Source organism: Physeter macrocephalus, chromosome 18, assembly GCF_002837175.3.
Source record: "Physeter macrocephalus isolate SW-GA chromosome 18, ASM283717v5, whole genome shotgun sequence".
NCBI classification, from domain to species: domain Eukaryota; kingdom Metazoa; phylum Chordata; class Mammalia; order Artiodactyla; family Physeteridae; genus Physeter; species Physeter macrocephalus.
Genome location: NC_041231.1, coordinates 1,291,462 through 1,311,868, shown reverse-complemented (window position 1 = coordinate 1,311,868; position 20,407 = coordinate 1,291,462). Strand labels below are relative to the sequence as shown.

Here is a 20,407-nt window from a genome sequence, read left to right as displayed (position 1 = left end):
ATCTGCGACAACGCCCAACCCAGGCCCGCAAGGTCCTCGGTGTCCCCGTCCCCTCGCCCACACACACGGGCCCCGTCCTCCCTGGTGAGCTGGCACCGCGCGCGAAGCCGAGCTCAGACTCTCACTGCTCAGGCCGCTCCCGGCCCCGCGCCCAGAGCCCTGTGCCCTGCCGCTCGCTCCCGGGGCCCACACGCGGTCACGTGACGGGGTCCCCCGAGGGGTCAGCCGGGAGTCCGATGGAACTCCACGGGGACCGGCCCTGGCGCCCGGACGCCCGACCGGGCAGGGTGGCCTCAACCTCGGTCCGGCTGGACCGACGGAGACAGGCCACGCCCGGTCCCCAGCGAGGACCGCTCCGCGGGCTCGTGGGTCTGCTCCTCTGACGCGGCTGGAACTTAGGCCAGAAACCCAACCACCTGACGCGCCGAGACTCTGAAACCAAGCAGGAGGGAGCAGCTGGACGAGGGCGCCCCAGGGAGAGCCGAGCGTGGAGCCGCGCGGCCGTGTCCCCCTGCCTCTGGCTCGGGGCGGACGCCGCGGGGAAGCCCCTGCAGCGACGCGCACCTTCCGGACCCGCCTTCCCCGCGACGCGGCCAGCGTGACCCAGGAGCTCGGTTTCCAGCGGGGTTCACTGCTAAGGACGGCCACAGCCACGTGTCCCGGAGGCGTTCGCGACGGCGGCCCAGCGCTACAGCTGCCTGGCCAGGGACCCCGCCCCGCCCTAAAACGTGACAGGGACGGCAAATGCCTCACAGCGTGGCCTCGAGGGGCCCAGGAGAGGACACCCGTGACACGGAGACGAAGCCCGGCACGCGTGTCAGCTACTGGCACCACTGCGGTGATGACACACGCCTGCCTGAAACGTTCGCGCTTCTGCAAACACGCGCCAGGCGCCCACCAGAGACCAGAGACCACCCGGGGAACAGCCGTCGGCCCGCCGAGAGCGTCAGTTGCCCGACCCTCTCAGCAGAAAACACCGAGCCCCGGACGTGAAGCACTCACCTTATCCATCCGGTCCTTCTGCACCCCGTATTTCCCACCGAAGCCTCTGGAGTAGTCTGCAATGTGACAGCACGGCACTTAGTCCCGGGCTGAGGCCCGCCAGCTGCCGGCAGCAGGCGCACGCGAACAGGTGCGGGAAGAGCAAAGAAAACGCGCCCCGAGCAACAGAACGAGAACACGGAACGATGAGCCTTTGCCTGCGAGGCGAGCCGGGCTTCTCCGCGTGGCGCTCAGTAGCAAGCAGGTGAGAGGCAGCAAAGAGGTGTGGCGTGCCCCCCGCGTGCCCCCGGGGCGCAGGGGTGCGGGCGGCAGACAGGGCGCCACCTCCTAGCACAGCCTCTGCTCTGCGCTCCTGCTCTACTGAGCGCTAAAAAGAGGCTCGCGTGCAGGGATTCTCGTTTTATTTTTTTTCTCTTGCTTTTTTGAAAGAGAAAAAGTTTCCCAGGACTTCTACCAGCCAAATACTTATGTTGCAGCAACACAGGTCTACGTGACACTCACACTGCCGTGCGGTATCAACGCCACGTCCATGCGGTCTGCCGGGTCAGCCCGAGGTGATCCTCTCCCTGAACACTGGGGCTGAGCGCCTAAACTCGGCCCCGTAAAATGAGGACACGACTCTTTGCCAACTGTGGGTGCCGGTTCTAATGACCAAGCCTGAATTTTGCCAGACATTAGATAGCTGCTCTGAGCAAAAGCACGTTTGCCATCTGGACTCCCAATATATGCACCCAGAAACCTGTCGAGTTCCAGCTTTGCGTACGTACTGTCTGGTTCTGTGCGAAGGAGTCACACGTAGATGGTGTCATCAAAAAAACTAGCAAAAACCAAAAAGCCACCACCACAAATGAGACACAGAAACCACGTGGACACGCCCGCCCCATGCCCCTGATCCAAGACCGGTGATCGGGCTGAACCAGACACGTTTCTCCTGGTCTCGGAGGCAGGGAGGCGGCCTGCTCAACACTCACAGGAGTCCGGGCAACAGCAAGCGCTGCTGCGGGAGGCCGCCGCGAGACCAGAGACGGCCCGCTCCAGGGGCGAGGCACGTCACGGGGTTAGAGTGACCCGCACCTCACGCCACCTCTGACCAGACACACCCCCCAACGGTTACGGGAGAGAACAAAGCCAACAGGGAAGAGAGGGTGCGAGTGAGTTCCGCTCCGGCACAGCACGGGGCCGGAAGCGCCCAGGTGCCCCTGCAGGTGACAGCGGGTGACTCGGAGGCTGAGCCCTGAAGTCTGTGCTAGAAGTGGCGGCATTGGGCGGGGCTGGGGGGAGCCGGGGAGCAACTGTGCCTTGCTGGGACTGGTGCTTGGCCAGTCTCTCCTTGTAATCAAAGCCCACGGCACAGGGGTCCTGCCTCTCGGACTGAACACCAAATCTGCCTCCGAAACCAGTCTTATAATCTGAAAATCCACAGGTGACAGCGGAGAAAACAACCGAGAGGAAACACAAGTTTGGTTAGACTCAAACACGTCGCCTGGGGGAAGCAAGGGCTGCGCCGAGCTCGGGGACGACGCAGCCAGTCCCAGTCTCACCAACAGTCACGAAGGGCTCAAAAGGCTAAAGGACAAACAACGTCTGAACACGCAGCCCAGGCCCGAAGGCAGGTTAGCAACTGTATTTGAGCCGATTCGGAAAAGCCGCTCCGTGCTCCGGGACTCTCTCTGCCCGCGCTGCAGACGAGAGCACGCGTCTCTGCTCACTTGAAGAAAGAGACACGTTACACACACGGCCCACCCCACAGCTGCGCGGCAGCCCCGCTCCCCACCGTGCTGGCTGCGAGCCCGGGGCCCCGGGGGCCACGCTCCCAGGGACGGGGCGCCTCCCGGGCTGGGGCCACCGTGCCGCTCCTGTGGCCGCCCGGAGCGGCAGGCAGCAGCCCCTCGGGAGCACCGCCGCAGCAGCCGGGGCTTCAGGGCCCGGGCGAGCACAGGCGCCCTGCCCCGCCCAACCGCAGCCCCCCAAGGGGGAAGGGGGAATCACTACGGGTGGAGGGGTCCTTCCAAAACCGTGGGGACAGAGGACCCCCTCCCCCACTGAAGACAGGACAGCACTGCGACACAAGTACCGTGAGGCCAGGCACACGTGGGCCTGTAAACAGAAATGAACTTCTCGAAGGACCTCGCGGACGAGCAGTCAGCATGACCGCACCTTTTTGGGATTCGTGCAGATGCAGCTTCTCCTGGTGATCCCAGCCAAGGGCACACTTGTCCTGTCTGTCTGTCTGCACACCGAACTTCCCTCCAAAGCCTTTCACGTAGTCTGCGTGGACAATAAAAGGCCATAATCGAGCATTAATGGGCAGCCTGCGTTAACAGGGAGAAAGCAGGTTTTCCATGAAGTTCAACATACACAATTCACTAAACCATCCTTTCTCTTCCTGACCTTTGGTGAAACTTCAGGTGACGTTCATTAAGAGGACCGCCTCGCGGTGTGTCGGGAAAATAACCTCATCTACCATCTCGGTACAGTGGATTAACACGGACGGGACCCCCTACAGGAACCCCCGAGGCATGCGGTGCCACAGCACTGACGCGCCATTGGGTCTCACCACTTACACAGACGTGCAACACGTGGCCCCTGCTACAAGCCACGCCGCTGCCGTGTTCAAGCTAAGAGAGGTCTAAGGACTGGATTTCTTAGTTAACAGCTCTGTTTTCGGATTTTCTGTTTTAAAGTTCAATGTTTAACAGAAAGAGACAACCACCCTAAGGGTTCCCGGTTACGTTCTGTTTTTCCATTTCTGTTCTGGTTATCACCTATCACGTGAATAGCTGCTAGCTGGACAACAAGGTAAAACTGAAGCCACCTTTCTGGGACTCGTGCTTCTCGGTTTTGCCTTGATACTCAAAGCCGACCGCGCTCTTATCCACCTTGTCCTTGTCGATACCATACTTGCCACCAAAACCTTTGGAGTAATCTGAAAACAAGAAAAGTACCGTTCATAAACCAGTCACAAGACCAGCAAGCACGCTGTGGATTTTAGCAGTCTCTAAGGAAGTATTTTTATCACTCAATTTAAAAAAACAGACCTAAAGTCTCTGAGGCTCACTCTAAGATCACTTACACAGGAAACATTTACAAATGTTATTTGTATGTAATGACGGAACTATGAAGAGCAGCAAATAGAGCAGACGAACAATGGTAGCACCTCTCCTTCATCCCAAAAGACAGCACGAGGTAACAGTTGGCAGAAAGTTTCTGAACTCAGGATGAGCCACGGGAGCAAGCTTTTGGAGGGTCACCAAAGCTAGCAGAGCTGTGCCGGGGGCACCGCCAAAGGAACAGGATAAACACGGACTACCTTCCAGAAACGTCAGTTCAACTCAAAGCTAAGTTATTATTATACTAAATAGCTATCTTTACACTAAGGCACGACTTCATCACGGACACATTAACAGAGTAGAACGCACGCAGAGATCAAATCCCTTCCGGGAACGCCTAGGGCTGCTCCTGGCACTTTGGCCTCTGCTCCCCGACTGCCCAAAGGCGTATTTATTCTTCTTCAAGGGCATCTCGGGGAGAAAATCTGGTAAAAATGAACAGGCTCCAACAGCAGGTGCTGGCTGGCAGCGGGCATGCGGGGCAAAGGGGTACAGGTGTGTGCCTAGCAGAGAGAGAAGGCAGAGTTTAAAGGAACCCCATGCAGCAGGCCCAGCGGCCTCAGGGGAGGCAGGCCCTGCCAGGTGTAAGGGAAGCGACGCCCTCAGCAAACAGGAGCCCCTCAGGCCCAAAGGCCATCCCCTTGGGGAAATGCCAAGCCAGTGGGGTTTCCAGTGATGGCTTTCATTTTTGTTTCTTAAAAAAATCTGGGGTTTTAAAAAATACGTGAGCTCTCAGTTTATACGCTGGCCACTTATTCAAATAATTTACATGTGCAGGCCAAACAAAACAAACGATGCAGAACCACCAACAGATCAGGAGCTCTGCAGCGGGGGTTGAATCTTTAAGTCAAGCTCCATAAACACACACCTCAGCGGGCAGAGGGCCGTAACTGATCACTTACAGGGTACATCACAGTGAAGGGAAAGTCAGGATGGCTTCTAAGGACAATCTAGAAGGCTCTACCAAAATTTTAAATTCAACGACTTTTGACCCAGCAACTCCATTGCTAGGAATTTATTCTTTTAAATAATCACTTACGTATATAACAGAATATTCACTGCAGTCAATTTTTTTTTTTTGTAATGAATTTACTTTCAGCCGCGTTGGGTCTTTGTTGCCGTGTGAGGGCTTTCTCTAGCTGCGGCGAGCGGGGGCTACTCTTCGTTGCGGTGCACGGGCTTCTCCTTGCAGTGGCTTCTCTTGTTGCGGAGCACGGGCTCTAAGCGTGCGGGCTCAGTAGTTGTGCCTCGTGGGCTCTAGAGCGCAGGCTCAGTAGCTGTAGCACACAGGTTTAGCTGCTCCACGGCACGTGGGATCTTCCCGGACCAGGGCTCGAACCCGTGTCCCCTGCATTGGCAGGCAGATTCTTAACCACTGCACCAGGGAAGTCCCTACAGGCAATTTTTCACATCAAAAATTGGAAATAACCTAAATTCCGCATTCCAGAGAGGAACAGTTAAGTGGACCACGGAACAGAGGACTCAGCAGTCATCAAAATTATGACAAACCGCGACTTCCTTGCTGGTCCAGTGGTAAAGAATCTGCCTTCCAATGCAGGGGACGTGCGTTCAATCCCTGGTCAGGGAGCTAAGATCCCACATGCCGCGAGTCAACTAAGCTCGCATGCCTCAACTAGGGAGTCCGCGTGCCGCAAACTACAGAGCCCACGTGCCCTGGAGCCTGCGCGCCACATCTAGAGAAGAGAAAACCCGCACGCCACCAACTGCAGAGAAGCCCGCGCGCCACAACGAAGAGCTCACATGCCACAACTAGGACCTGACGCAACCAAAAATAAACAAAATGGATAAATAAATAAATCTTCAAAGAAAAAAAACGACGACAAACCACCTACACCATCCAGAAAGTAACAGGGACATCCAAACACTTTAAATTAGAAAAATTATATAAATATAACATAACCCGATTTGCATCAGGCTTCCCTGGGTGTGTGTCGGTGAATGCATGAGAAGCGACGGGGCCCGGGGTGCCTGACGGTCAGCGGGGCGCCGCTGTGGCCCACCTCTCTGCGACTCGTGCTTCTCCGTCTTGCTCTGGTAGTCGAAGCCCACCGCGCTCTTGTCCACGCGGTCAGACTGCACACCGTACTTGCCACCGAAACCGCTCGAGTAGTCTGGGGAGACAGGGCAGTGGTCAGGGGAGTGTGTCAGGCCAAGTGCCACCTTGGTTAAACGAAGCAAGACTCACCAGGAGGTCAAGCACACATCTTAAAATGTACGACAAGCTACCCGCTGTCACACACGGGTGACGCTGGATGCGTCTACGTGCCCCTGCAAGTCTGGTCCCTTTCGACTGCTGGAGGGCAGAGGTGAGCTGCAGGCCCACTCCGGGAAGTAACCGTTCAAATAAAGGTCAGTGTGTAAAGACAGCTACGCAGCTGCACGGGTCTTTCTAGAAAAGACCCGACCCCTCCAACACATCGAGCCAGGTGGGCTGGGTGGGCCGGGCGGACCGGCGGGGCCTAGAGCGCCCCAGGCCGAGCTATTGCCTGGGTCATCGGATGGCCCGCAAGAGGCAAAGGTAAACAAGCTGCAAAAAGCACCCCAAGGGACGTCCCTGGCGGTCCAGTGCTGGAGACCCCACGCGTCCACTGCAGGGGGCACGGGTCTGATCCCTGGTCAGGGAATGAGGATCCCACAGGCTTTCATTTACAAAAGGCTGTACCAGGGAGCACGCCCTCATAAAGAGCAGCCTACGCCGTGTTAAAGGCGCACGTACGCGCTGAAAACATGGGAAATTTAAGGGCTCTGTTTCCATCCTCGGGGAAAAGCTAGTTTTGCCACAACCTAGTCAGAGCGGGAACCGTTCGGGGGCAACGCTGCTCGGGTGAGGGGAAGCAGCTTCTGCTGCCACACGGGAGGGGGCACGGGGACACGAGATGCCGGTGCTTCGTGGGCTGCGTGGCGGAGACCCCACCGTCACACCACACCCAGAAGACCATACACCTGAAGGCGACGGCAGCGAACTGCCCGTGGCGACACCCCTGCCCCCAGGAAGAGGCCTCGAGTGACAATGTGCTCCTGGGCTGCCTTCCCATCACCGCCGTCTTTCACATCTCACCTTTCTGCGAGGCGTGTTTCTCAGTTTTCCCCTGGTACTCAAAGCCCACAGCAGACTGCAGTCACAGAGAAAAGGGAAATGCAGTTTTAAATGCCTGGATCCACGATGCATAGGACACTTTAAAAAACATGAACCATGTTATCTTTGGATCTTTGATTTCCTAAGCCATTAACACCCAAAGCCCTGCTGTTTTGAATTCGTACCCATGAAACCCGGGGGCCGCCCGGGCCAAGCTGCGAGCGTCGCGGCCTGTCCCTCCCCGCCTCCCCCCCGGGTGGCCAACCCCCGCGGAGCGAACTCAGCCACGGGACACCGACCTGGGCCGACTCCCAGCAGCCCGCTTCTCAAATGGGCTCCCCAAGAGCCACACGAACAGCAGGAACAAGGCCCGGCACTGAGGTGGCACCACGCACGCAGCCCGGGGGAAGGGCAAACGCGGGACCGTGGCCACACACAGCCAGGCCTGACCCCCGAGCCCAGGCTCTCAATGCTACGGCGTAAAACAAAGGGGCTGACGGCCCTGAGCCGGGGACTCGAGAACAGCAGAGCAGCATCCGGACGCTCAGCACAGCGTGGTAAGCGGGCGGCACTCTGCCCGTCGGCTCTGAACACCCTTGGGGGATCCCTGTCACAGTGACATCCAGACAGGGACAGTGCGTGTAAACAGTCCCCGCTGGCATCCGTGGACAAATCTAAGGCTGTCCCGGGGTCATCCGATGAGTAGATACCAACATGGGGGTTTCTACAGCAATCAGTAAAAAGAACCCCTTACACTTGACTGTCCTCTTGTTCGTTTGTTTCTCTGGCCGCACGGCCTGTGGGATCCTCGTTCCCCGACCAGGGATCGAACCCCGGCCCCTGGCAGTGAGAGTACGGAGTCCTGACCACTGGGCCGCCAGGGAAGTCCCTGCTCTCGCCTCTTAAAGAGCCAATCATCTCAAAGCAACTGGAAAGGGGGGCCCTGTGAGCCCTGTGGTCAGGACGCCCACCCTGCGGTCCCACGGAGTCAAGAGGCCCGGAGCACACGCACCTGGCGGTGGGCTCTGACCTACGAGCACTGGCTCCCTTGCCCCCCCCGGGCGCCAGCTGCCCAGGATGCGTCACTCACCTGATCAACTCTGTCCACCTGGACACCAAACTTGCCTCCAAACCCCCGGACGGAGTCGACCTGCGAGCAGTGCTTGGAAAGCTTCGACTGATACTCATGGCCGACAGCTGACTGGAACAGATTGCAAAAATAAAGTGTCAGGCGCCCGCCGGCACCGCCACATTGCCCGCCCCCCACGCGGGGTCTAAGGGGGCAGCCGCGCCTGTGGTCGGCGTGGGTGACCCTAACTGAAACCACTCAACGTGGAAGTCAGCCCGGGGGGAGCCGCCTCCCGGAGGGCATCGCAAGCCACGGCCACCGGTCAGGTGTTCCCCGAACTCTCTCCGTATCGGCCTCCCCAGAAGCTGCCCAAGAAGCCCGGCCACAAGGGGGGCTTCTGACATGACTGGGCATGAAGAACCAGGAGGCCAGGCCCCATCCGGAAACCGCAGAGCCAGCAGCCTGCAACATGACTCCTGAGGTCCAGTTCCGGGAAGACCGCTGGCAACGATCACCCCACTCAAACGGGACATTTTCACACCAGAGGACCCAGGAATCAGGACACAACATGCATTTTGCTAACAAACCGAGACACAGACAGGGGCGCTGGAGTCACACACTTCGCGTTCAGAGTCAAGAGCCACTGTGCGCCCAGCCCGTCGCGAGCGGAGCGGGCCCGTCAGCGCATCATCAGCCCCACGGACGGGCAGGAAGGGAGTCTGGTGGCATCCTCGCAAGGTCACGTGCCGAACAAGCAGTCCACCCCGGGGCTTCCACGGCGTTTCCCGCGGTGGGGTCAGCAAACCGTGGCCCAGGGCCCACGCCCAGCACTGAGGCTTTTTGTAAATAAAGCTTTTTGGAACATACCACCTCTACGCACTCACAGAACGTCTACGGCTGCCTCTGCGTCTCGACAACGCAGCTAGTTCGGGAACTGCCTGAGACTCCATGGCGGCCGTGAGGCTGAAAACGCTCCCCAAATTCTGAGCGGCCCCCGTCCTGCTCCAGCCTCCCAGGCCCCTGACCCTCAGTGCTCGGCACCAGGGTCCCAGGCTCCCTCCGCAGAATGGACAGCGGTCACGGAGCCCTTGGCGGACATCGAGGACACGGGACGCAGGCCTGCCACGTGACCCAGCGCGGGGCGAGAAGGTACCCCTAAACCCGGGTTAACTAGTACTCCAGTGAGCCACCCGCCTAGGGCCCCTGCTACAGTGAGGGACCCGCTGGCACACCGTGGACCCCCTTCCTGTTTATCTAGAACTTCAGCAGCTGGGTTTGGGATGCAACCACTGCAGTCACCGCCACAACTGACAACTCTGCAGGCCACTCAGAGCGTGCATTCTTTCCACAGCCCAGGGAGCAAAGCAGGTTCCACTTTAAAGTTCGGAGCTGTTACTTTCTCTCCTTTCCGGGTTGGTTCCGATGCCCGTAGCTAACAGCAGATCCACGGCACCGCGGCCTCGGAAAACCTCTGCGGCAGAGACCGCCCACCCGCAGCTTCTGGGGTCTCACCCAGAGAACGTCGGCAGAGTAACACGGAGGCAGCAGCACACAGAGAGGGTTCCCCAACTTGATTCTTCATCACAAAGAAGTTATAAGGACACGGCTCTAAAAATACGGCCAGTGACAGCTTATTAATTTTTCCAACTTTTTGATCAAACAGATTTATCCCTCAAATTGCCCTTGATCTCATGTTGACCAGACCGTGTTTATTATCGAACAGCCAGCACCGGGCAGAGCGCTGCCAAAGGCGGGAACGCGCGCCGGTCCCGAGGTGCGCTGGCGAGGACCCCCACCTGCGTCACGGACCGCGGCCCCCCGAGCCCCGAGAGGCGCGCGAGACGCTCAGACCACAGCGCAGATGGGGTCCCGGCGGCTGCTGCGCCCTCCCAGCCCGCAGTCCTCTCACAGGTAGGAGCCTGCCCAAGATGTGTTTGTTTCTGCACGTCTCTATCACACAGTCTCAACACGCAGATCTCAGGGTTTTTTTTCAATTTCTGGACAGGACAAGTTACGAATGACTTCAGGGTTATTTGTTTCGGTTTGGAACCTTAGTGATTTCTGATGACAGGCTGGTCCCGTGGTGCTCCCATGAGCTGCCAGGTGTGCAGGGAGGTGCGGGGGGGGAAGCGCCCGCCGACCGCGGCGCCCCCGCCGGATCCACCCGAGGGGAACCGCCCGGCTGCAGTGAGAGCTCGGTTCCCCGAGCCGTCCGGGTGCCGTTAACACGCGGCTCCAGACACTCACACACCGTCCGCTGAGCGCCTTCACGGTGCCGGGCCCAGCACGAGGCGAGGACGGCCCATCCAGGCCTCGACGGCGAGGACGGCACGATGCAGGAGTGGCGCTGACAGAGCGCAGCACAGACAAAGCACGGGCAGAGGCAGCCGCGGGCCGGCGGGAAGCCTGCTGGACCAGAGGGGCCTGGGCCGGAGGTGCCGGGGGGGAGGAGGCTCAGCCGGCACACGGCAGTCCGGCAGCAGCCAAAACAACTGTTTCACTGTCCTTATCCAGAGCTTCCTGGATCCATCTGCAACGTCTTCCCCAACAGGTTTTTCCGAGCCAGAGCTGGGGACCCAGATTTACACTGAACGTCTCTTTGCTTTCACTCCCCGTAACCCCGAGAGCCTGGACTCTGTTGGGTGGGAAAGGCTTCTACCTACGTGATGCTTTCATTGCCCGAAAAACATGGGGATTTTGCCCGCCTGTGCTCCTAAAAGCCACCAGACTTTCTAGGATCCAAGGATGGTTTCTGTTCCCCACGCCCCTGTGCGCTGTCCAGACGTCTCTGGGAGTGACGGGGTCACTGGGGGCGTCCCTGTCTCTCTCCTGCAGCCTGCCCTTCGTAGACTCCATCTCCAGGCTCATTTCAGACCTGGCTTGGGGTGCCCACAGGTCCCCATGTATCCACTCTGTGGTGACAGAGCCCAGACGGCACACTGTGACACAGCAGTGTCATTCCAGGCCCAGCTCAGATGCCGAGTCCGATCCAGGCACAAGGGCGACAGGGGTGGAATTACAGCCCAGAACCCGACCAGCTGATACCTCTGCACAGAATAAAGGCAGACATCTCGCATTACCAGCCTGGGAAACCTAGCTCTCTGGGGACATCTAAAGACTGCAGACCTGCTTCACTGCAAACGCCCTACGGTCTACCGTCCTCTCTGCAGGACGGACACCAGCCCCGCCAGCTGATCCAGGCCCTTCTCTGAGTGCCAGCAAAGGCTGCTGCACTGTTAACAGCTTCAGTCTCCACCTACTTGGACATGCCTGCCCCCAGCCTGGTGGGCAGTGGCGTAACGCCGGGGGCCAGGGTCCTCTCTGAAGTTCACTAAATGTGGGAAGGACGTCAGCACGCCTGGTGGCTGAATTTCCACCCTTGACGTGAAACAAGGCCCGCAGACTCGGCTCCGGTCTGCACATGGGTAGCATTCAGGCCACAGGCTGAACCGCCGCGGTGACGACCACACCTGCGGTCAGGCCGCTTCCAGGCCTCCGTCCTGGTCACAGAGCGGCCTCTGGCAGAACCTGATCTCCCGCTCCGGGGCTCCCGACACACCACCCACTCCCCAGCAACTCAGCATCTTAAAAGACCTTCCAAAAACGGGAGCCCTTCGCGGGGAAGGTCAATGGAGAGAGGATTACTTCTGGCAAATATGTCGTCAACAAGTGGACTGCCACCTTCTCACCTAAGGGGGAGGCTCCTGGTGGCCACCCTGCCGACCACGGTGAGGCCAGGCACGCCAGGACCCCCGCACGACGTGGCCGGGCACTTACTTTGTCCATCCTGTCCTGCTCCACACCAAACTTCCCTCCGTAGCCGTGCGAGGCTTTGGGTCCCGTTTCGAGCTCCTTCTCCTTGAGGGTCTGGTGTTCTTGAAACACATTCTCTCTCAGCTTGTGTATGCTTGGGGGGAAGAGATCAAACAGGAAGAAACCGGTCAGACAGACGTGCGTCCTTGCTTTCCAGGAGGACAGGCGAGGACAGGACGTGTCATCTCGGCAGATCTGCAAGGTTTCACTACTCGGTGGCTCCCCAGTCCCTGTCTCCCGTGTGCTTGCTTTATTGTTCCACCAGCTGGCCCCCCGACTTCAGCAGTTCTCAGAGTCAGATGCAAGTTTACAGAAAAAAGAAACTAATCTGAACTGACACAGTGAGTCATCCCCAACCCCCCCCCCGCCCCCCGCCGCCGCCCCACAGAGAGCTGTGCTGAGATGTGGACTTTCTCCCATCGGGGGAAAAGCTCCGCAGGGTTTACCAGACACCTGACTTGGGCGAGCTAGTGCTGTAAACGTCCCCGAGGCAGAGGGGAAAAGCAGAGCCAACAGCCCGGCACCCCAGGCAGCCCTAGGACAGAAGCCCGGAGATGCAAAACACTTAGACGGTTGCTCTTTCCTTAGAGCACTCCACATTTTCATTCAAAGGCGAAGTGACAAGTTCGCAGAATTCACAATGTGAGCGCCATTTTTACTTTAAACACTGGGAACAGTGGGACAGATCACAAGATGTGGCCAAAACCGGGCAGGCCAGGAAGCCTCTGCAGCCGTCTCCGTCGGGAGACCCACAGCAACACGACAGCCACCTGATCCGGTGCCTCTCTGCCCAAGGGACAACACGTCCACACCTCAACACCCGGACAACAACCCCAGAAGTTCGGCTACAAAACCAACCAGGCCTGCCCACCTCCCGACCCCCTGACGCGCACGGGAGGAAGATCAGCCTCCCAAGAACACGGAAGGACCGACAGCCGTCCTGTCCCTGTGTGTTCTCTGAATTCTAACCACCTGGAGGCTGCCTGACGAGAGAGAGTTTCTTTCTTCTCCAATCCGCCCTCCCCATCGTGTTCTGAAGCCACGGGGACCAGAAGAGATGAGAGGCCCAGATGACATCAAGTCAGAAGGCAGCCTAACCCCACAGCAGGTGACCCGAGTCAGCCCCCAGCACCATCTCCTCCGGCCGTTCCCAGGCCCTTCTTCAGGGCCTTGTGGGGAGAGGGTGGGCTCGGCGACTCAGGGAGGGAGGAACACTGGTGTCTAAAACGCCCGAGCTGCAGACTTCACCTCCTTTTCGGGACGATCTACTGCGTCTCTCTCAGCCAGGAACAGCTTCATTTTACTGCAAAGATCCTAGGGCCAAGCAAGACCAGCTCTCTGCCAATGACCAAAGCGGGTCACCAGTCGGTGAGGACACCTTCACAATCAGGGCACGGGAGCACACACTCTGAAGCCGGCACAGACTGAGCACATTCTAAAAGGCCCCTTTATCTACACCTCCCGACAGGAAAACAAGCTGCCCCAGGGGTGGCCAGTTTCGACAGTGCCGAGTCAGACAATGACACGCTGCAAGTAGCTCTCCTATTTGAGGCTTTTATGAGAACACAATGCTTAGAATTCAGCTCACGGCATCCACCTGACGACAATAAAATAATAAAAGTATAACAAAATAATAACAATTAAAGAAGGGTGTTTACGGTCTAAAGTATTCAAAGACACCCCACGCTTTAGAAACCTCCCATCAGCAGAGAGAAGAGCTTATGTAACTGTGTTCCTTGATGAAAACCACAATATTGAAAAACAGACTCTAGGATTAGAAGCACAAAAGTCATCTGCAATGGGAATTTTTAAGTTACTGAGCACGTCCGTATACGTACCCATACACAAACACGCAGATATATACGTCAGGTCTTACATTCACCTACTGTATAAATATCAAGTCACAGCATGCAGCAACGAAGACCCAACGCAGCCAAACCATACATACATACATACATACATACATACATAAAAAGAATAATGCTGCAAAAAATTTAAAAAAAAAAAAATCGAGTCACAAAACAAAATTTAAGTTACTGAGCACGTCCGTATACGTACCCATACACAAACACGCAGATATATACGTCAGGTCTTACATTCACCTACTGTATAAATATCAAGTCACAGCATGCAGCAACGAAGACCCAACGCAGCCAAACCATACATACATACATACAAACATACATAAAAAGAATAACGCTGCAAAAAATTAAAAAAAAAAAAAAATCGAGTCACAAAACAAAACAAAAGCGATTCCACCATATGAAGCCATGACCTTATCTCTTATCCCTGCCTTATCTCTTCATCTTTCAGAACATCACTGTCACACAAATACTGAGAAAGTCTCTTACTTGATGTGTTCCTGGTGCCCAGACCCCTGGACGGTTTTGGCCCCCCATCGCTGCTCTTTTTCACTTACGTCATTCTGAAAAGAAAAATAAACGACGAGTGCGCCCCACAGCCTGGATTGTAAGACAACCACCCACCCGCTCACCCAAACCCAAACCCTGAGGAAATCCACTCCGGGAGACGTGAAAGGCAGGCAGACTGGTGACGTGTACCACGAAATCGGGGTCGGTTTCCCAGTCGTCAGCTCCCGCGTCGTCCTGGGTGATGGACACGGTGTGGCCGGCCGAGGCTTTCCACATCTGGAAGAGCAGCGCCGCAGTTAGAGGTCCGGGAGAACCCTGCGCAGAGGCCGACGCAGACACCTCTGCCTGGGACCCCAAAACCCTAGAGGGCACAGGGCAGGCTGGGGGGCTACAAGCTCAAATAGTCACTCATAATCCCCGTGCCTGAGTGACACCCACAGGAACAAAAGAAACGCAACATTTTTTAGCTCTAATACTGCTGTCACCCGGCATCAGAAACACGTAAGAAACGCTTCTGGCTTCACCTCAAGTGAGGAGATTTTCTGCGTGCACTTACTTCACTCGTTGGGAATATCTTGCTCTCCCACTAAGTCTCATGACAACGATACTGTCCAACACTGGGAATGCACCGAATGTCACCAATGGTAAATTCTGTTGTATTTTATCACGATTTTTGAACAAAGCACCCATCTTAACTTCAAATGGGAAATCTGGAAATTACTGGAAGCCTAATAATGACTTTCTTAACTCGGACTCTGACAAGTCAATAAATATTTCAAGCACTGCTTTGCCATCTACTTGGGGAAATAGCACATAAATGCCAACCTGTCCTCTACTAGGCAGCTCTGAAGACTGGCCACCTTGCTTCCGCAGCAGAGTCCTGAAATTGTGTATATTTTATCTAGTGGACAGAACAATGATGCAGCTTCACAACTGAACCAGATCGTTCTTTTCCTAACTGCAAAGGCAAAATCTAGCTGTTAAGGGTTTCAAAAGAAAACTAAGTATGAGAAGAAGGGATCCATTCTCCCCACAAGTACTAATAAAATTTCACATAGGCCAGGAAGCAACCGAAAGCTTATTTTCATCTAATCAAGCAGAAGCCCCATCCCGGCGTCTTCACTGAGGACGAACGAGTCTCGCTTTGTGGGGTCACTGTGCTTCTGCGTGAAGCCAGACTGGACGAGAGCCCTTCACAAGCCTGAGACTCCCCTGTCCAGGTCCACCACCCGCCGCCAGCTCCGCTGGGTCACAAGTCCAAGGCGGGGGCGGGGGCGAATCAGGGGGCAGAGCTCTCAGAGTTCCAGATGCAACTCCCGCCATGTCACCTGGGCAGGGAATCATGCGCCACCAGGTGGGACAGGACCAGCAATGTCCCTTCATGGCCACTTCAAACCTTCTTCCCCTCTGACCAGGTATGGCAAAGCATGGCAACAACTTCCCAGACGTGGACTTCCCTGGTGGCTCGGTGATTAAGAATCCGCCTGCCACTGCAGGGGACACGGGTTCGAGCCCTGGTCCGGGAAGATCCCACATGCCGCGGAGCAACTGAGCCCGTGAGCCACAACTACTGAGCCTGCGCTCTAGAGCCCGCGAGCCACAACTACCGAGCGCACGTGCCGCAACTACAGAAAGCCCGCGCGCAGGAACAAAGACCCAACGCGGCCAAAGATAAATAAATAAATAAATAAAAGACCAGTTTCTTTTGAGATTAAAGTAAAACATAGAACTTAACCAAGAAATAGTTTCTTTTAAAAAAAAAAAAAAAAGAATTTCCCAGACGTGAACTGCTTTTGACACAATTTTCGAGAGCCGACGGACTAGGTTCAGCACAACCAATGTGCCCACTCACAGACGGAGAAACAGCTGCCTGAAGCTAAACGGTCTGCCCTCAGCCTCCGACTCCCCAACCAAGTGTGTCCCGTGACACCACGCTGTCCTGGAGAAGGGGCTGCCCACCTGCAGCACTCTAGCTGCCTAGAGAGTTCCAACCACCGACCAGACGGTCGCACAAAAGACGGGGCTCTCCAGCGAGGCTCACGTCCCCCCGAAGGCAAAGGCGAAAGCCGATGTCCCGGCCTGAGACTCTTCCGGACTCATGGGGCTGACGATCGCAGAGCTCACTCTTCACCCACCTTTCTGGAAGCCGGCTTCACTCGTGCACAGATGAGCACTTCCAGGCTCTCCCTAACATCGTGCCTGCTGCCTCCCCCGCCCACCATGGGACAGGAGGAGGGTGCCAGGTGGCTGCTCAGACAGGACAGAGATGCTCCAGGTCCTGCACTCCAGAGTTCTGCGGAATCCCCTCCACTTCCTAGACCACAGGCAACACTGGAAATTGACTTCATTTTTCAAACAAGGAAACTTCCTCCCAGACAGTTATCATCCCAATCTCTGCAAACCCAGCAAAAGAACACCCCTCGCGTTCCCTGTCAAAGGGGTTTACCTTGCCCACCCACGGGAGAGCACAGGAGAATGTTCACAGCGCACAAACCTTTCTTTTCCAAGTAAAGATGAAAGATGCTCACAAAACTCTGTTTAAAACACGAGAATCCAACGAGGAATTTCCAGGCATTTGTGAATGATTCTGTCTGTAAAAAGATTAAGAGTAAAAAGCTCAGAAGGACACGTGCTGGCGGGCACCCAGGGCAAATCTTTACGTGGGGCGATCCTTTCAGAATACCTCTGAAATGCTCCCAAACACAACGAGGTTTTGCAAAGCAATCTGAAAGGAGGGTGGGAAGAGGTGCATCTTACGAACCAAAAAACTCAACGGATTTTCAGCCTCAGTGAGAAACTACAGAAAATAAAGAAGTTCCAAACGATCTATAACTTCTTAATGCAATCCGAAACTATTGCCTCAATTGCTAACATACAGTTCCTGTTTGCTAGAATCCTGATTGCTTTCCATTTCTGGTCCATCCTAATTTATGACTCTACTGAAAATCATAAAATTCTATTACCCTGGGTTTTTAAGAAAAAATAACATACGAGAAGCACTCCCTGAAGGAAGGGATCATGATGTGGCTGGGATAAAACCCAGCGTGGCGACGGCTATCGGAACGTGAAGAGGGGCGACTCGGGGAGCAAAGGAGAAGCAGGCTGCATCTCTGATGAACGGGTATGGTTACTGCACAGGACCAAGACTCCAATTCCCCAAGCCGCCAGCTCAGCACCTCTTGGCTGGACACTGCACTGCCAGACATTACAGATGCATACAATCCCCTTGTTCTCCAAGAACAAACCAGTCACAGGCACACGCCATTTGTATCGGCACACGGCTTGCCATGCGTTAGGAACTAGAGGGGTGATGCTCTGCTGGCCCTCCTCACACTCAATTTCCCCTTTGGAAACCCTAACTTCTGCAGGTTACTTAGTACATTCTGGGTACCGCAGTTATCAGCCAGCGTCTATAAGTCTACCCAAGGGCAGTTAGTGATAGGCTCAGATCTACAATAATGTATTACCCTCTCAATACTTTAAGTTTTTGAAAAATCATGGAAACAGCTGTTTGAAAAATTAAAAGCCTGGGTTTTTTCGGATCCAGAGGTAATGCCTCTGGACCGCTACCTCACACCATACACAAAAACTAACTGAAAAATGGATCAAAGACCTAAATGTCTGAACTAAAACTATTAAACTCTTAGGAAAAAAAAAAAAACATAAGCATAGATTTTTATAACCTTGAATTTGGCAATAATTCTTAGATAGGACACCAAAAGCACAAGTGAAAAGAGAAAAAAATAAATTGGACAAAGTTTTAAACTTTGTGCTTCAAAGGACACCGATCAAGAAAGTGAAAATAATTCACAGAATGAGAGACACGTATTATTTTCAAATCATATAGAGAATATATAAAGAACTCGTACAATTCAATAATAAAAAGGACAATTAACCGTATTTTTAAATGGGGAAAAGACCTGAACAGACATTTCTCCAAAGATACAGAAACGCATGATAAGCTCAAGAAAAGACAGTATCATTAACCATCAAGGAAATGCAAATCACAACCAATGAGATACCACTCCACACATTCTAGAATGGCTACTATCCAAAAAACAAACAATAATAAGTTTGCTAAGGGTTTGGAGAAATCAGAACCCTCTTATGTTGCTGGTGGGAAAGTAAAATGAAAAGGTCTGGCAGTTCCTCAAAAGGTTAAACACAGAGGTACCGTATGTCCCAGCAATTCCACTCCTAGGTATATACCCAGAGAAATGAAAACTTCCACAGAAAACCTGTAAAGGAATGTTCATAGCAGCATTACTCCTAACAGCCCCAGAGTGAAAATAACCTAAATGTCCATGTTATGTAATAGATACATAGCAGGTAGTCTATGCATACAATGGAATATTATTTGGCAATAAAAGGAGTGAAGTACTGACACATGCTACAACATGGATGACTCTTGAAAACATTATGCTAAGTGAAAGAAGCCAGACACAAAAGACCATATATTATACAGTCCCATTTATATGAATGGCCAGATCTGGCAAATCTACAGAGACCAAAAGGAGATTGGTGGTCGCTTAGTGTTGGGGGGCTGGGGGAGGGGGACAGGGTTTCTTTGTGAGGTGATGAAACCACCCACGCACAATTAGCTTTCCATTAACCTCGTCCTCTCCAGGGCAGCAGGAAGCCGAAGGGAACAGAAAGGCACCTGAGCAGCCAAAACAGACATCACAAGGCCCACTCTCTGCACCACGACTGCTCAGAGAACTCCCCTCCCACCTGGGCCTCCTGCAAGGTGACTCAAAGCACCGCCTGCCCAGTGAAAGACGAGACCCCTGGTGGACAACGCGGCACCCCAGGACGTGGGCCACTGCACCACAAGGCAGTTCCCGGGGCTCACCACCATTCTCTCCCTCAACCATGCGCCTCCCCAGCCCCTACTGCGTGCCACGGACCAAAGATCTGCATCACCAATGCCGTTCATCCAATTTAAGTGTTTTATAGATACGTCCCGCAAAATGTTTCAACTAAAAGTCACAGGTAGTGGGGGCAAACTGCCAGTTGTGGGGGGGAGGGGCAGAGCATCAAAGACGACCCTGCATCCCCGGCTCTTCACTCTTGTGTCCGGAGGGGCCTTTAGGACCCTTCCTTGCTCCTTGGGCTCCGGGAGTACCTTCCATCCGGAAGAGGAGTGGGCCCGCCTGCGGCACCGGCGTGGTGACTCACCCCGCCGTCAGGCCTGGCCCAGCGCCGGCCTGCGGGGCCGCCGGGCCGAATCACGCGGTCGGGCCCCAGCGGCTTAAGCCCCGACCAAGCTCCGCGGGGCCAAGTCACCGCGAAGCCCCAGCGGGGAGCGCTCGCCCGGGACGCCTCCGGAGCTGCGTCCAGCGGGAAGAGGATTCCTCGCCCCGGAGCCCGACGCGGCCAGATCCCAGGGGGAGGAAGTCCTGTCCCCCTCCACCCGAGACCTTCCGGCGGGGCCATCCAGCTCGCGTCGGAATACTCCCCAAGAGCCCCTTCCAGCTGATTTCCAGCACACCCAGAGAAGGGGCTGCTCCCAACCCACAGCCTCTCAACTCTGCAGCTGCGCCGGTCACTGCATTTCCACTGACCTGATTGCAACACCTCCCGCTAGGTGCGGGCCCGGGAGCGGGGTGGGAACTGCCCCGCCCGGCCGCCGGGAGACCCCAGCCCCTCCGCCCCTGACCCCCGGGTCCCGGACCCCTTCCTGTAGGGCTCCTCTCCTACCCTAGTCCCAATCAGCCCTCCGCCCCGGCCCCTCCCTCTCGGCTCTCTGCCCCCGTCTCCTAACCCTCCAGGGTCCTGGATCCCCTCCCCGTAGGGCCCCTCTCCTCCTAGTTCCCCTTGGCCCTCCGCTCCCTTCCCCTAAATCCTCGGGGTCCGACCTCTCCCCCTAAGCCCTCTCTCTGCCCGTTCCCCCGACCTTGCGGGTCCTGCACACCCTCCTGGAGGGCCCCTCCCCTCCCCTTGA

General features: G+C 55.7%; 1 protein-coding gene across 3 annotated transcripts in view; it reads right to left on the bottom strand.

Annotated features, from left to right (window-relative positions):
* The window catches only part of CTTN (cortactin), a 32,629-nt gene that overhangs the window by 11,481 nt on the left and 741 nt on the right, over positions 1–20,407 (bottom strand). For 2 of the 3 annotated variants that reach the window (XM_024133258.3, XM_024133260.3), the window contains exons 2-11: positions 16,958–17,054; positions 14,653–14,739; positions 14,443–14,516; positions 12,056–12,185; positions 8,300–8,410; positions 7,192–7,246; positions 6,134–6,244; positions 3,818–3,928; positions 3,160–3,270; positions 1,003–1,058 (exon numbers count right to left, since the gene is read on the bottom strand). In XM_024133258.3, coding sequence (XP_023989026.1) covers positions 1,003–1,058; positions 3,160–3,270; positions 3,818–3,928; positions 6,134–6,244; positions 7,192–7,246; positions 8,300–8,410; positions 12,056–12,185; positions 14,443–14,516; positions 14,653–14,739 — 846 coding nt within the window. In that variant the 5' untranslated portion in view covers positions 16,958–17,054. The remainder of the gene's footprint in view (positions 1–1,002; positions 1,059–3,159; positions 3,271–3,817; positions 3,929–6,133; positions 6,245–7,191; positions 7,247–8,299; positions 8,411–12,055; positions 12,186–14,442; positions 14,517–14,652; positions 14,740–16,957; positions 17,055–20,407) is intronic. The other variant, XM_028478571.2, reaches the window with a different exon arrangement.